This window comes from Cnephaeus nilssonii (genome assembly GCF_951640355.1).
Source record: "Cnephaeus nilssonii genome assembly, chromosome: 3".
In the NCBI taxonomy this organism is placed as follows: Eukaryota; Metazoa; Chordata; class Mammalia; order Chiroptera; family Vespertilionidae; genus Cnephaeus; species Cnephaeus nilssonii.
Window position 1 is genome coordinate 42,864,207 of NC_137074.1, and position 17,998 is coordinate 42,882,204.

At 38.7% G+C, this 17,998-nt stretch overlaps 1 protein-coding gene across 2 annotated transcripts in view; it reads right to left on the minus strand.

Moving 5' to 3' along the window:
- Positions 1-212: 212 nt before the first annotated feature.
- The window catches only part of EHHADH (enoyl-CoA hydratase and 3-hydroxyacyl CoA dehydrogenase), a 47,343-nt gene continuing 29,557 nt past the window's right edge, over positions 213-17,998 (minus strand). For both annotated transcript variants that reach the window (XM_079766278.1, XM_079766277.1), the window contains exons 6-7: positions 8,798-9,139; positions 213-3,271 (exon numbers count right to left, since the gene is read on the minus strand). In XM_079766278.1, coding sequence (XP_079622404.1) covers positions 2,010-3,271; positions 8,798-9,139 — 1,604 coding nt within the window. In that variant the 3' untranslated portion in view covers positions 213-2,009. The remainder of the gene's footprint in view (positions 3,272-8,797; positions 9,140-17,998) is intronic.

A 17,998-nucleotide genomic window follows, 5' to 3' on the forward strand; every position in this document is an offset into this window, starting at 1 on the left:
AGTGTGCTTTTCTCTTTCCTTCTAGTTGTAGAATTTCCACTCAACCAGCCTTCCTGTGGTTCTGGATGATACCTATTTTGTCTTTTAGTTGTAGTTTTGAAGTGGTTGTGCGAGGCAGCAAGTTCAGGTGTTTATGCCGCCATCTTGATTTCTCCAAAACTATTCTAAATTGAACTGCAATTTGAGGCATACTTTAAGGGTGTTTTGGGTTTTTATTGTTTTTTTTACAATGAAAAACATAGTACATTCATTCAAGACTTCTCTATCAGAACTTTTGATGGTTTTGTTTGAGTTCACAGGTAAAAATATTTTGAAAACAGCATCAACACTGAAGGCCAACAACTTGAGCCCATTTATTTACTTATTTATCAAAATCTTTATTGAGATATTACACACCATGTAATTAACCCATTTAAGGTATACAATTCAATAGTTTTTAGTAGATTCACAGACTTATGTAACCATCACCACAATGATTTCAGAACATTTTCATTAACCCATAAAGAAATCCTGTCCCTATTTGCAGTCACTCCCCATTTCTCATCCCCAATCATTCCAGCTTTAGGCAACCTCTATCTGCTTTCTGTTCCTATAAATTTGCCTATTCTGTACATTTCATATAAATGTTCATACAATATGTGGCCTTGTGTGACTGGGTTCTTTCACTTAGCAAAGTATTTTCAAGGTCCATCATGTTGTAGCATATATCAGTACTTCATCTCTTTTTATGGCTGAATAGTCTATTGTATGGCTATTCCACAATTTGTTTATCCATCCATCAGTGATGGACATTTACTTTGTTTCCAATTTGGGGCTATTATGAATAATTCTGATGAAAACATCTGTGTACGAGTTTTTGTGTTGACCAACCCCCCCAACTGTTAACCAACCACACAAACATTAAAAGGGAAGTCTTATAATTATAACAAAGTTATAAGAAATTTGTTTTATAATAATTTTGGATTTTTTCAAGACTCAACCATTTTCACACCCAATAACACAAAGGCTTATCATGACAGGAAAACTGTCATCATTACAGAATCTAAATCAAAGATAGAATCAGAGGAGGTTAGATGTTCTCTAAGATCCCTTCTTACACTAAGTCAACAACATACTACTACCTATTTATTTCTCCATGAATAGAAGAGCAAAGAAAGACCAGGATATCCCCTGATCTCAAGGTAATTATCAACAAACATTACTGAGCCCCTTGCAGGCAGCAAGCACAACTGTGACCATGTGTGAGTGGGCCTTGGACAGAAGCGATCTACTAGTACTGAGCATGACTTGCCAAGCTACTCTGAGTTCCCCATTCTGGTCTGAAGTACTTGGCCCCTCACCAGTTCCCAACTGTGTCTTGCCTGTAACTTCAACTCTGTTCCGCCTTTGACACTCTGCCTTCCCTTGGGCAGCTTTCATGCTCACTCACAGTGACCTTCACTGCTGACTCAACCCTGACAACTATCTCCATTACACGACTGAGACTATGGACTGAACTTCATCACAGGCATCCATGCTGGATTAATGCCTGCCTGGGCTCTAGGTCTGATGCTCAGGGGAGACACAGTGAATGTTTATTGAATGAAGGATCCATGAGATTTCCTATTAGTGCTATGTGTATGAGGCTGAAGGGGGTCAAAATTAATTTATAACTTAGTTGCTTTTATCAGTTGTTAAATGATTACATATTTCTCCAATGATAAAAGCACTTGGGAACCTCACCTTATTTCTGAGGCTCTCTTCTTAGCTATAAAAGTATTAACATGAGTTTATTCATTGGGATTGGAATAGTTTATCTGGTAGGGACAGATTCAGAGGCCTAGGAAGCACATTACTGAATATTCGACCCATTAGAATCATCAGGCAGCAGACCCAAAGAGGAGGTTTAGCTGATTATTTCTTTAGCTTTGTATTTCAGAGCAATTTTACTTTGGATCTTTGGATTTAAATTTAATGCTCAGTGAGCATTACCTGATGCCAGCATGTGAGGCATAACCTGAAAGGCTGAATCACAGTTTACTGCTGGGGGGTCCTGCCAAGCTTTGCCATTCTTTCAGAGGAGGGTTTCCTTGGGAAGCCAATTTTTTCAGATAGTCACAAGGCTCTAGTTGGGGAATATCAGGATTCTGCCTGTAGTATTTCTGCAACTTCTCTAGCACTATGGGCAACCCAACTGTGGACGCATAGAACATGGGCCCACCCTTGTGCCTTGGCCATCCATACCCATGTAAATAGACAACATCAATGTGTTCTGGGCTGGCAGCTATCCCATCTCCCAAGATACGGAATGCTTCATTAATGAGCGAATATAAGCAGCGCTCAAGAATCTCATCCTTGCTAACAATACGTGGTTCAATGTGATAGGTTTCCCTGTACTGTGACAGAAATTTGGAAATCCAGGGATCAGGTTTGTGAATCCTACCCAATGGCTTGTCATATTGGTACCAACCCTCACCTGTCTTCTGGCCAAATCGTCCTGATTCACAGAGCATATCAGGAATTGGGCAATATCTCCTGTTGCCTCGCTTTCGGGCAGGAGTCCCTGGAGGCAATGTAGGTCCAGTAAGACCTTGCCCCTTTCGAGATTTCCAACCCACATCTAACCCAGCAAGATCAGACACTCTAAAAGGTCCCATTTTGAAACCAAAGTCCTCCAGCACCTCATCAATCTCCTCTGGCTTACTGCCGTCTTCCAACAAGAAATACGACTGATTGTAATAAGGAATCAACATTCGATTCCCAACAAATCCAAAACAATTGCCTACAACTACTCCAAATTTTTTAATCTTTTTTGATAAGTTCATAACAGTGGCGATAGTAGTGGGGGAAGAGTATCGGCTGGGAATAACCTCTAACAACTTCATGACATGAGCTGGTGAGAAGAAATGGGTACCAATGACCAAGTGAGGACGATCAGTGGATGAAGCAATCTCATCAATGTCCAGGGCTGACGTATTGGTGCACAAAAAAGCTTCTGGCTTGCACACAGCTGACAGTTCAGCAAAGACCCGCTTCTTCAGATTCATTTCCTCAAATACGGCTTCAATGACTAAATCTACACTACTAAGCTCCTTCAAAGATGTAGTTAACCTGGGTTTTGGTCCTGACCAAGTGTGGCCACTCTGCTGCATTTTCAATCCTTCCTTTACAAAGAAGGAGGTTATTATCTTGTTAGCAGTTTCTAGCTGTTTCTTGTCTGATTCCACAGCAATCACAGGAATCTTGGCCTTTGCAAGAGAAATGACAATGCCTCGACCCATTGTTCCCAAGCCTGTAAATAAGAGTAAAGGAGAGAAAATGATTCAATGGTATTGAGAACTGGAAAATTATTCAGTGGATGCAAGGCTTCTGTGGCAATGTGGCATTTAAAGAGATCAATTCAAGGAATATACAGAGTGGCCAGATTATTATGATCTCTGAACGCATAATAATCTAGCCACTCAGTATATATATATATGAGGCCCGGTGCATGAACTCGTGCATGGGTGGGGTCCGGCCAGCCTGGCCAGGGGGAGGGGACATGGGCAGTTGGCCGGCCTGCCTGCTGGTTGGACTCATGGTCGAGGGGACAATTTGCATATTAGCCTTTATTATATAGGATATACACTGAGTGGCCATATTATTATGCGTTCAGAGATCATAATAATCTGGCCACTCAGTGTACATGGATTCAATACTAGTTAAGGCTAGACACTGTGCTAAGTGCTTTAGAATACATAACAATGAGTAGGATTCACATACACTATTAGAATTAATAAACAAGTTCAGCAAAGTTGCAGGATACAAGATCAATATACAAAAATCAATTGTATTTCTACACACTAGCAATGGGCAATCTGAATATGAAATTAAGAAAAAAATTTCTGCTTACATAGCATCAAAAAGAATAAAATACTTCAGAATAAATTAAATAAAGAATTGTAAAACCTGTACACTAAAACTCAAAAACAATATTGAAAGAAATTAAAGAAGACCCAAAATATATGAAAAGAATCTCATGTTCATTATTCAGAAGGCTTAGTATTGTTAAAATGGCAATACTACCCAAATTGATCTGCAGATTCAGTGCAATCCCTATAAAAAATCCAACTGTTATTTTTCCCTGCAGAAACTAACAAGCTGATCCTAAAATTTGTATAGAAATACAAATAATCCAGAATAACAAAAACGATATTGAAAAATAAGAACAAAGTTGAAGAACTCACTCTTCCTACTTTCAAAACTTATGACAAAGCTAAAGTATTCAAGAAAGTGTGGTACTGGCATAAGGACAGACATATGGATCAATGGAATAGAATTGAGAGTCCTGGAATAAATTCATACACTTATGGGCAATCAATTTTTGACAAGATTTGCAAGATAATTTAATGGGGGAGAGAATAGTCTTTTCAATAAATGGTACTGGGACAGCTGGATATCACATGCAATCGAATGCAGTTGAATCCCTACCTCACACCATATACAAAAATTAATTCAAAATGGATAACAGACTGAAGTAAGAACTAAAACAATAGAACTCTTATGAGTAAATCTCATGACCTAGGCAATAGTTTCTTAGATATGAGACAAAAAGCACAAGCAACAAAAGAAAAGATAAATTGTACATCACCAAAATTTAAGGCTTTTGTGCTTCAAAGATCATCATTAAAAAAGTAAAAAGAACCCACAGAATGGGAGAAAATATTTGCAAATCATATATTTGCAAATCATATATTTGCAAATCATACAAATCTGATAAGGGATTTGTATCAGAATATATAAAGAACTCTTAAACTCAACAATAAAAAGATAACTCAATTTTCTCTAGCTGGCTTAGTGGATAGAGCATTGGACCCTGGCCTGACAGGTCTTGGGTTCAATTCCAGTCAAGGGCATGCAACTTGGTTGCAGGCTTGATTCCTAGCCCCAGTTGGAGCGCATGCAGGAGGCAACCAATCAATGTCTCTCTCTCATGTCAGTGTTTCTCTCTTTGTGTCTCTCTCCCTCTCTTCTACTCTCTCTAAAAATAAATGGAAAAATATCCTTAAGTGAGGATTACTAACAAAAAAAGACAACTCAATTTAAAATTAGACAAAGGGTCTAATAAAGATTTCTCCAAAGAAGATATATAAATGCCCAATAAGCATATAAAGAGATGCCTAACATCAATAGTCACTAAGGAAATTCAAATCAAAACCACAATGAGCTGCCACTTTATACTCACTAGGTTAGCTATAATTAAAAAGACAAGAACAAGTACTGGTGAAGATGTGGAGAAATTGGAACCCTGATGCATTGCTGGCAGATTATAAAATGGTACAGCTGCTGTGGAAAAACAGTTTGGAAGTTCCTCAAATGTTAAATATGGAGTTGCCAGCAATTTCACTCCTAGCTAGGGAGATAGGTAGCTAGGGATGTGTACATATATCCCTAAGAGAATTGAAGACATGTGTCCACGCAAAACTTGCACATAAATGTTCAGAGCAGCATTATTCAAAATAGCCAAAAAGTAGAAACAAGCCAAATGTCCATCAATTGATGAATGGATAAACAATATGTGATATATACAAACAGAGGAATATTATTCACCTGTTATAGGAATGAAGCCATGATATATGCTACAATATGGAAAAACCTTAAAAATATTATGCTAAATTAAAGAAGCTGGACACAAACAGCCACATGTTATATGATTCCATTTATATGAAAAATGTCCAGATTAGGCAAATCCATAGAGACAGAAAGTGGGTTAGTGGTTGCCAGGGGCTGGGGGAAGGACAATGAGTAATAATAACTGTTAATGGGTATAGGGTTTCTTTTCGGGGTGATGAAAATGTCCCAAAATTGATTGTGGCAATGGTTGCACAACTTCGTGAATATCTAAAAATCATTGAAGTGTATTTTTTTTGGTGACATTGTTACTATGTATATTTGTTTAAAATGTTAATTGTGATAAAATACCTGTAAAATTTACATCCGTTTACAGTTTAGTGTTTTAAGTACATTCACATTGTTGTGCATCCATCTCCAGAACTCTTTTCATTTTGAAAAACAAACTCTGTACCCATTCAACAATAAATCCCCATTCCTCCCTCCCTCCAGCCACTGGTGACCACCATTCTACTTTCTATCTCTATGATTTCAACTGCTTTAGGTACCTCATATACAAGTGGAATCATATAGAAGTTGTTCTTTTGTGACTAGCTTATTTCACTTAGCATAATATCCTTAAGATTCATCTATGTTGTTTTTATTATGTGTCAGAATTTCCTACCTTTTTAAGCCTGAATAATATTCCATTGTATGTACACACCACATTTCGTTCATCCACTGATGGACATTTAAATTGTTTCTATTTTAGGCTATTGTGAACAATGCTGCTATAAACATGAGTGTACATATATCTAATCGAGTCCCTGCTTTCAATTATTTCGAGTATATTCTCAGAGGTGGAATTTCTGAATCATATGGTAGCTCTATTTTTATTTTTTTGAGGAACTGTCATGCTGTTTTCCGTAGCTGCTATACTATGTTACATTGAACTATACTCTTTAAAAAATTTTATGGTATATGAGTTAAATCTCAATAAAACTGTTAAAAAATATGAAAAGTACCACTCCTCAGGGAGCCTATAATCTAGTAGTGGGATGAAGAAAAGTTCACAAATATCCATCCTATAAGGTAAAGTAAATGATGTGAGTTGAGAAGTTTAAATTTATTTGATGATTCAAAGGAAAGAGATTATATTTGGTTGAATGAATCAAGAAAAGCTTCAATATAAAGATATTTGAAGAAAGAACATATTGAAGTGGGTAAAAGTGAGGAACTTGAACTATACAGGCTGGAGAAGGAAAATGAAAATGGAATAATATTTTAAGCAAAGGCAAGAGGAATAGAAAACTATTCAATGGCAAAGATGTTGTTGTCCCTTCCCCATATCGTTTCATTTTCCTCCTGGACTCATAAGGGACTGTATTTTCCACATCCCTTGTATCCTATGACTAATTCTGGACACTAAAATGGTTGAGGGGTATGTGTGGGATGTATGATTGGCCCATAAAATCCCCTGCAAGATGCCTCATTATCACCTGAAGATAGAAAATGCAGAAAACAACTCTGAGACCTTGGAGGAGACCTTAAAGACCAAATCCGGCCCACTGCCTGCTTCTGTATTGCCTACAAGCTAAAAATGTTTTCACGTTTTAAACAGTTGAAAAACCAAAAAAAAAAAAAAGAATAATATTTTATGACACATAAAATTATATCAAATTCACATTTCAGTGTTTATAAATAAAGTTTTATTGGAACACAACCATGCTAATTTGTTTTTGTGTTCTCTATGGCTTTTTTTTTGTGCTCAATAGCAGAGCTGGGTAGTTGCAACAGAGACCCTTACAGCCCACAAAGCCTAAAATAGTCATTATCTGGAACTTCACAGAAAAAATTTGCTGACCCTTGTCCCTTCCCCTTTTTCACCCATCTCCCCAACACCCCTTCCATCTGGCAACCATCAAGATATTGTCTGCATCTATGAGTTAGTTTTTGTTTTGTTTGTTCATTTATTTTATTTTTTAGATTCTACATATAAGTAAAATCATATGATATTTGTTTTTCTCTGTCTGACTTATTTCCCTTAGCATAACCCTCTAGGTTCATTCATGTTATCACACATGGCAAGATTTCATTCTTTTTTATGACTGAGTAGTATTCCATTGTATATAGTATGTACCACTATGGTTGGTGTCAGATGGGTACTAGACTTAGCAGGGTTATCACTTTGTAAGTTATATAAATAGCTAGTCACTATGTTGTACACCTTAAACTTATATATTGTATGTCAAATGTGATTGAAAAATTTAAAAACCAACTATTTTATACTAAAACTTGACTAAGATAACACTAAGAAGATGCATAGAGTGGGCTCTTTCTCTGCAGGTTGGGTTGGGTGGCAACCAATCAATGTCTCTCTCTCATGTCAGTGTTTCTCTCTCTCTCTCTCTCTCTCTCTCTCTCTCTCTCTCTCTCTCTGGTGAGGGTTAAGAAAGTTGAAAGAATGAAGGAAAGAAAGGAAGAAAGAAAGATGAGAGAGAGAGAGAGAGAGAGAGAGAGAGAGGAAGAAGGTGCTTTTAGTAAACTATGAACCTCTTCCCCCAAAAGACTGTACACGAGCTGAAGCATATAACATTTTACTTCCCATTTCACAGGGTTTAAAATCCACAAAAGATCATTCTTGGGTCAAGACTAAGAGCAAGTGAAGCTTAGGAACGTGGCCCAAAGAAGCCAATCAGAGAGCTAGCTTCTGAGGAAGGAAGACATTTGTTTGGAAAAATTCCAGGTGTCAAAAGAAGGTAAGCCCTGTTTCAAGGTTCAGATGGATTTGAGGATAGTTGGTTGTGAACTAGGAGAAGGAAATGAATGGTTCCAGGGACCAGAAAGACCGAAACTTCAAGAGTGACAGGACACACCTTAAAATGTGGTACAAATAATAATCATTGTTGGGAAATTCAGGAGTGACAGATTCAAACAGAGAAGAGATTGGGATGAGTGAAAAATGCCCAGGGTCTGGATTCAGACAGCTCTAGTGTCAGACTCTCACACCACTTGTGTTTACTAGTATTTAGCTCTTTGTTGAGAAGGTTAGTGTCTCTAGGCCTCACATGTAAAATGAAGATAGTTAACGGGCTGGGTGGAAATTAAGCTAGCTAACACATGTAATATATCTAGCATAGAACCTGGAACCCAGTGGCCCTAAGCAAATGGTAGTAGCCCGTCACATGTGCAGATTTGGAGAATGACATTAACGACCCCATGTTCTTACCGAGAACGCCCACGGAGGAGATGGGCCGGGCCGACGCCGTTTTCCAGGATGCTCCAGAGGGAACTGACCACTTATGTGCATTCCTCTCAGCAAAGAAAGCATACTGCAGGGCTCTAGCCTGCCCTGATTGCCGAAGGTACATAAACAGCTCCGCCTCCTTCTTGATGCCCACCTCATAGGGATACTGTGCGGCAGCCTGGACTGCACGGACACAAGTCTCCTGAGAAAGGCACCCAGGGTGCTGCTTCCGCATCTTCAGAAGGGCTTCACTGAAAAGAGAGTCCATGTTGGGCAAGCTCTGCACTGGCCTGTTGAAGAGTCTACGGGACTCTAGAGACTGATCTGAAAGAAATAAGAAAGAAAATCAGGTCTTTGGAAATGTTACTTAGACTAAGAGAAAATGAGTAAATAATGATAACTGTTCAAAGTACAAAATTAAATGCTATTCAACAAGATATTTAATGTAACATGAATACCAAGGTCTCTAATATCTTTGCAACTTAGTTCCTTAAGAATTTAATGGCTCCGAAGCAATTTCAAGTTACCTAATTGAAGCATAAAGCAGCATTTTCCTATTATTCCAATTTTATAATAGATTAAATATTAATCTGTCAGTCATTTTAAGGAAAATAGCTCTGAGTTAATAATGTTTTAGATTCAAGGTAATTTTAACTTGATTCCTAATAGTAACAAAGACTTAAAAATACCTAGAAAAGAAGACAGTGTGATACTGGTACAAGGACAGATGTACAAATCAATGGAAGAGAAATGAGAGATCAAAAATAAATCCTTATAATTATGGCCAATTGCTTTTTAACAAAGGCGCCAAAACAATTCACTGAGAGAAAAAATAAGACTTTTTTCAACAAATACGTTTGCTGAGACAACTGGATATCCATATGCAGAAAGTGAATAAATTTAAATCCTTATCTAACACCATATATAAAACTTAGCCCAGCTGGCATAGCTCAGTGGTTGAGTGTCGACCTATGAACCAGGAAGTCATGATTTGATTCCCAGTCAGGGCAATGCCCGGGTTGAGGGCTCGGTCCCCAGTGGGGGGTGTGCAGGAGGCAACTGGTCGATGATTCTCTCTCATCATTGATGTTTCTATCTATCTCTCCCTCTCTCTCTTCCTCTCTGAAATCAATAAAAATATATTTTAAACAATTAACTCAAAATGGATCATAAATCTACATTGAAGAGCTAAAACTATAAAATTTTCTAGAAGAAAACATAGGTTAAACCTTTGTGACCTTGAGTTAGGCGAAGTGTTTTTAGCATGATCCACGAAAGAAAAATCAATCAATTAATTAGATTGTGTTAAAATTAAAAACTTCAGTACTTCAAAAACCATCATTAAGAAAAGGAAATGATAAGTCATAGATTGAAAGAAAATATGTATGCCCACTCCCCCACCTCCACCAAATGTCCACTTCCTAATCCCCAGAACCTATGAACTTATTATCTTACATGGCAAAGGGACTCTACAGATGTGATTAAGGTTAAAGACCTCGAGATGTAGAGATTATCCTGTATTATGTAGGTTGGCCCAATCCAATCATATGAGTTCTTAAAAGAGGAGAATCTTTCCTGGTTATATAGTGAGGGAGAGATTTGATGAGAAAGGATCAGAAGGCTGCAACACGGAAAAGACTCAACCTATTGGTGATGATGTGGCTTTGAAGAAGGAGGCAGTGGGCCAAGAACCAAGAAACACCATGGCCTCTAGAAACTAGGGACAGCCCTCAGTTTACAACCAGCAAGAACCCAGGGACCTTGGTCCTACAACGCAAGGTACTGAATTCCACCAACAACAGGTTCTCCCCCACAACCTCCAGAAAGGAGTGAAGCTGCTGACACCTGGATTTTAGCCCAGTAAGACCCTACTGAACTTTTGACCTATACATCAGTAAAAAATAAATGTGTGTTGTTTAAACTAAGCTTGTGCTAATTTATTTTTTAAAATATATTTTATTGATTTTTACAGAGAGGAAGAGAGGGGGATAGAGAGTTAGAAACATTGATGAGAGAGAAACATCGATCAGCTGCCTCCTGCACACCTGCTACTGGGGATGTGCCCGCAACCAAGGTACATGCCCTTGACCGGAATCGAACCTGGGACCCTTGAGTCTGCAGGCCAACGCTCTATCCACTGAGCCAAACCGGTTTTGGCTTGTGCTAATTTATTATCAAAGCAATAGAAAAACTAATACAATTTGAAAACAAATATCTAATAAGTATCTGTATCCACAATATATAAAGGACTCTGATGACTCAATAATAAGAGGGCAAACAACCTCATTTTTTAAATGGACAAAACTTTAGTGGCTATTTCACCAAAGAGGATAAACAAATGGCTAATAAGCATGTGAAAAGACGTTTAACACTATTAGTCATTAAGGAAATGCAAATTCAAAACACAATGAATGTATAGGCAGATTCTAAACAACCTCATTTCTGAGACTAAAGTACAAAAATCTCACCCTCTCTTGCTCTCTCACTTCCTCACTCTGATGACAGCCAGCTGCCCTTTGGTGAAGCCCATGTGACAAAGAGCTGAAGGAGGCTTTCAGCCAACAGCCCGAGAGGAAATGAGGCCCTCAGTTTAATGGGCCATAAGGAACGGAATCCCGCAAACACCCACAGGAGCTTGGAAGAAGATCCTCTCTCCCAGTCTAGCCTTGAGATGAATACAGCTCCCACAACACCTGAATGTAATGTTATGTGAAATCCTAAAACCAGAGGATTTAGCTAACCATGCCCAGATTCCTGACCCACAGAAAGTGTAAGATTTTAATAAATGTTTGACTTTAAGCAGCTAAATTTTGGGGTAATTTGTTATGCAGCTATATATAACTAATACAGACCCCTAAAATGACTATCATAGAAAAGACATCAATATCAAATGTTGGTGGTGATGTGGAGTAACTGGAACCCTGAGAATGTAAAACAGTACATCAGCTTTAGAAATCAGTTTGACAATTTCTTAAAAAGATAGCATAAACTTATTGTTCAACCCAGCAATTTTACTCCTAGGAATCCACCCAAGAGAAATGAAAACATACAGCTATATAAAACTTATATGAATATTCATAGCAGCATTATTCATAAGAACTCAAAACTGGAAACAATCTGAATATCCATCAACTGATGAATGGATAAAGAAAATGTGGTATAGCCATACAATGGAACACTACTCAGCAATAAAAGGAACAAACTACTGACACATGCTACAGATGAGCCTCAAAAACATTATGCTAACTGAAAAAAAGCTAGATGCAAAAGATTACCTATTGTATGATGCTGTTTATAGTATAGGTCCAGAAAAGACAAATGTATAGAGATGGAAAGATCCGTGGTTGCCTAAGGCTGGTGGCTAGCTGCAAAAAGTCATGAGGGCACTTTTTGTAGTAGTGAACAAGTCCTAAGACTGATTTATGGAGACGGTTGCATAACTCTATAAGGTAAATTATGCCTCATTAAAGCTGTTAAAAATTCCTAGAAAATATAAGACCTTTAAGAAGATAATATAACATCTTATTGAAGAACATAAAATAAGACCTTAATTAGGAGAGAGAGCCAATGATATAATATTTAAAGCATAAAAATATTTCCATATACGTACATTATATATAAATTTCTAATCAGAACCCTTATTTTCTATTTTTAAAAAAATAACTCAATAGAATGATTCTTAAAGTTTGCATAAAAGAATAAATGTATGCCTAGCCAGTGTGGCTCAGTGGTTGAGCATCAACCCATGAACCAGGAGGTCACGATTCAATTCCAGGTCAGGGCACATACCCAGGTGGCGGGCTTGATCCCCATTAGGGGAAGTGCAGGAGGCAGCCCATAGGTGATTATCTCTCTCTCCCTCTCTGAAATCAATAAAAACATATGTATAGAGAATAAATGTCGAATAAATTACATTATCAAAACTGTTTTCTAAAACAGTATACCATAAACTGTTTTCTAAAAAGTACTATCATCTCTTCAAGAATAAAACATCATATCAAAAATGTACACTTTGGTTAAACATAAAACCTACCAAACCTCATAAAGCAGTTTCCCTATGAAAAGACATATGAATGTGAGCCTGTCTGGCATTCCTGTGTTACTATGTGTCCAACATAGAGCAAGTATGATTGGGATGTAATCATGTCCACTTGGAAGTATATCTGTAAAACATTGTATAATTTCAACTTTTTTTTTTAACATAGGAAAGGAGATTATTTTAATGCTTGATTACTACTTAGAACTGAAAAGAATGGATTTTATTTTATCTTTAAAATATATTTTTATTGATTTCAGAGAGGAAGGGAAAGGGAGAGAGAGAGATAGAAACATCAATGAGAGAGAATCATTGATTGGCTGCCTCCTGCATGTCCCCCACCGGGGATCAACCTGGACATGTGCCCTGAGCAGGAATCAAACTGTGACCTCCTGGTTCATAAGTTGATGCTTAATCACTGAGCTGGCTGGGCAAGAATGGATTTTTAAATGGATGCTTTACCATATGATGTTAAGAATAGGATTTAGGAAAGGAAGGAAAGACAGCAGTTAGCAGCATGGAGTCCCTATCCACACTACTATTGTTGGAAAAACATGAACTCTACCCAACAGGCTACCAGTTACTTGCCCATGTACCCAATGAGTTAGCCCAGTCCTCGAGCTATGGAAAGGCAAGTTCAGCAGAGAAGGATGGAAACCTTTCCAGGGCCTGATTTAATTTCTGGTGGCCCAAAAGGAAGACAAGAGTGGACAGTAGGGAGAGGACAAGTGTGTGGAGGAACCAAGAGGCTGAGGGAAGAGGGATGAGCTGTCAGTGTTGTAGCATAAATAGGGGACTGATGCAATCTATGCCCAGTACAGGCATAGACTGGGATATCTTGTAGCGATCTCTGTTCTTGTGACATTGCCACTGTTTCCATCTCAACACCATAGCACACATCAGAGTTATTTGAGGAGTTTAAAAAGGTTAAGATGCCCAGGCTCCACCATAGACTCAGTTAAGCGTCTTTAAAGGTAGGCATGAGTATTTCTTAAACAATTCAACTCTTGATGGTGAGGTGTAGCTTCTGAGAGGTCCAAGAGCAGAATGTTATGCCAGCCACTGTACCAAGGACAGTTACAGCTCCTGGCAAGTTTACCCTGAGCCAGAGATTGAAAAGGAAAGAGAAGAGAAAGGGGAAAAAAAAGAAAAAGAAAAGAAAAGCCTGCTTCATGGTGTACAGCAAATGTTGCTGATCAGCATAAGCCTGTTACCCTGAGGATACTCAGAACCTCTCAGGCTGCCAGTGGGCATCCTGGGAGCTTCCCACGGTATCTGTCCAAACCAGCCTAGGACCAAGAGAAGTGTGTCCACTGGAGAGGCTGGGATCAGGGCACCATCATAGATCACTTCCTGCCCCCCCCGCCCCCCCCCCCCCGCCCCGTACAATTTCCCATCCCTTTCTTGCTATAGCTGTAACTGAAGGATGTTATTATCTTCAAATTTCAGTTTATTACTACACAATATATTCAGAATTTCCCCTTTGGGTCTATAGGTCTGATGTTTTCAAAGTGTATTTCTTACACACTTGGTAGTTTTAGAGTCCTGGTAGTTTTAAAGTCACTCAACTGTACCTACATAATAAGAGAAGCAAGTGTGAGCAGTTCAGCACTAGCATTCGCTGCATAGGAAAATGGGTAAGAGAAGAACTGATTTCTGACTCAAAAGAGCTTATGGTCAAATTATTTGCTTGACCCATTCACATTTTTTTCTTAATTCTTCAAGGTTTTCTAAGGCATAATATTAAATTGTTGATTTTTTTTTTTAAGTGAACCATGCTCCTAATGGAAGAAAAGGAGGCAATTATTTTCCCTCTTTTCTTTCCGGTAAACTTACAGGAAGAGATTTTTTTTTTTCTGCCTAGGATGAAGAGCAACACAGCGTGCTGTTTAGAGAAATGGTCTCCTAAGGCATAAAGGATTCTCTCTTCTCTAATTCTGATAAACAGTTAGCTGTGTCTGTCACAGAAGCTCTGTAGAGAGCAGACAGAACTGTACTTTCCCAGGCTTGCGGGAGTCACCCACAGAAGTTGGGCAGTACCTCCAAGGGAAGTTAAATTTAGACATGTGCTTAGGCCTCCTACATAAGGCAGAGTCACTCTGCTCCTGTGAAATAAGTTTATATAAATGTTCACAGAGAGTAAAAATAAATTACAAAGAGCAAAAGATAAAATGAAGAGAAAGACATATGGAGCCCTAAGATTTTTTAAAGCCACAAAATCAACACGAACAAAAAGACCCATGTCTTTAGGCAGAATTAGAATTGTTAAAAATGGCTAACACAGCCCAGTGCAGTCACAGGACCAGGGGTCGTTACAGGGACAAAAGCAGAGAATCTGGTTCCTGAGTTGAGGCTCCCAGTCAGATGTCCCCTGAATAACAACACACATTTTCAGCTTCATGCCAGAAATATGCACATGGTAATCAGGAGTTCTCACTCAGTTTGGGTAAAACAGGCTACTGGCCAAATGCAAGTGCAAATAAATAGCATTTTACAGAACCCTGCTCTCCCCAGTGTAGCCAAAGCAATCTGGCTTGGTCAAGTAATTCTGAATTGCTCTGCTAAATCTATTGCACGGCAGTAGTCTGAGAGGCTTCATATAACAAGAGTATTAAGATGCATGAAACTAATTTTCACAGTTAAATCTCCAGGATACACGTTAAGTTTGTAGAGAAATTTGCAGCAACTTCCCAAATCACATTTTTAGATACATGCTAACCTTCTACAATCCCCTCCCACACATAACTGGTTCCAAAACTGCTGATTGCAATATTGCCTTTGGAAATTCCCTTCTCTCTCTCCTTTCCTATTGGATGTGGAAACTAAATATGTGCTGTTAACCTTTACTTTTTATTTTTTTAGGTCAATATTTCAGAAGTGGGGTTGGGGGTAAGGATGGGGGTGGGAATAGGCTGAATTAATAGAATATTTTTACAAATGGGAAAAGGAAACAAAAATTTTACATGTATCTTAAAATTGAGATATGATTCACATACCATAAAAGTCACTGTTCTAAAGTTTACAATTCAGTAGTTTTTAGTATATTCACAAGGTGTGCAACATACATGTATGTATTTTAACCATGCCTTTTGTAACTGATTTACAAATATCTTTAAGACTGCTGGTAGTGTTTGCATGCCAGGTGTAAAAAGTCGAAACTAGGAAAAGTTATCTCCATTCTTCCCCTTGTTGTTCTCAAAGTGTGGGCTCAAGAACACACCATCAGCATCACCTAAGAACTTGTTAGAGCTGCAAATTCTTGGGCCCCACCTCAGACATACTGAGTCAGAAAGTGCTGAGGGGGTCCTACAGTCTCTTTTAACAGACTGTCCCAGTGATTCTGAAGCACAATAATGTTTGAGAACCATTCCTCTAGATCAAGACAACGGTACCAGCTTCACATAACTACAGATTTGTATTAATATATTTTATTATTGGTATATTTTATTAACATATTTTCTAATAATACCTATTATAAAATATCAATATACATTTTTATAATACAGTTTTGTGGAGCTTTTTCTTCAAATCAACCCATCAATTTTGTTCTGCCAAATAACCACATACTATATTTAAAGACAAACAAAACAAACAAAAAAAAGAAAATCAAGGAAACATAAAAAGAAAGGAAAAGCATAAGACTTTAAATGAAAGTGAAAGGCAAAATAAATAAGCCTAGCTAAACTTCACATTTGGTAAGATAATAAATGGCAAATGTAGATAAGATTCTCTGAGCTAGTCCTTCATTAATCTGCTCTATTTTTCTACTTTGTCTCTCTAGCATTTACCTATTACAAAGCAGCACCAGGAACTCATAGAATTCTAGTGAAACTCATTTTTAAAAATAGAAAGAAGTTGCCCTGGCTGGTTTTGCTCAGTGACTAGAGCATCGGCCTGTGAACTGAAGGGTCCCAGATTTGATTCCAGTCAAGGGCACATGCCCGGGTTGTGGGCTCGATCCCCAGTTGGGAGCATGCAGGAGGCAGCTGATCAATGATTCTTTCTCATCATTGATGTTTCTATCTCTCTCTCCCTCTCCTTTCCTCTCTGAAATCAATAAAAATTAAAAATCTATATACATAAAAGCCTAAGTGACCGTAATGACCGGAACAACTGGTCGCTTTGATGCACACTAACCACCAGGGGTCAGATACTCAAAGCAGGAGCTGCCCCCTGGTGGTCAGTGTGCTCCCACAGCCAGCCTACCCCGGCTGGCCAACCTCCTGTGGTCCCTCCCCTGGTTGGCAGGCCCCCGAATTGGGACAGGGAACCAGGGGTGGGTGACGACAGACACGACCCCTTTCCCAGGGGATTCGAGGGCTGGCTCCCTCCTTGGGCTGGCTACCTCCGTCAGCCAACTTCCCATACCCCATCCCTTCCCCTGGCCAGCAGGCCCCAATTGGCCCACTGCAGTGGCGGTGCGGTGGCGAGGGAAAGAGGAAGCGGGGAGGCAGGGAACTGCGTGGCGGCAGGGTGCTGACGATGGTAGCATCGGTGTCCGGTGTCCATTCCTTCTGTACCTGGCCCGGCAACAGTCACCTCCTCTCCAGCCTGGCCCTGATTGGCCTGGCCCTGATTGGCCCTGATTGCAAGCCAGGCCTAGGGACCCCACCCGTGCACGATTTCATGCACTGGGCCTCTAGTAAAGAAATAAAATAAAATAAAAATAGAAAGAAAAATTTCCAGAATTTTCCATAGGATTCTAAGCCCTAAACACCAAAAGGGACACAATGCAGATCATAGCCAAAACAAAAAACCGGAGCTCACCCTTTGTCCTTGTACCGAAGGGTCATTGGGTTCAATTCCCTGTCAATAGCCTAAAGTGGAAATAACCTAAATGGACATCAACTGATAAATGGGTAAACAAATTGTGATATATCCATACTATAGATTACTATTTAATAATAAAAAAAGAAAATATTAATACATGAAACAATATGGATGAATCTCAAAAACATGGTAAGTGAAAGAAGTCAAACAAAAGATTGCATACTTTATGTGTAATTCCATCTATGAGAAATTCTAAAAAAACAATATAGAAAACAGGTCAGTGGCTATCTGTGGGAGGGAATCTACTGGAAAGAGGCATGAGAATACTTCTTAGGGTGATAGAACTACATCTTCTTTATTGTGACTACATAACTGTA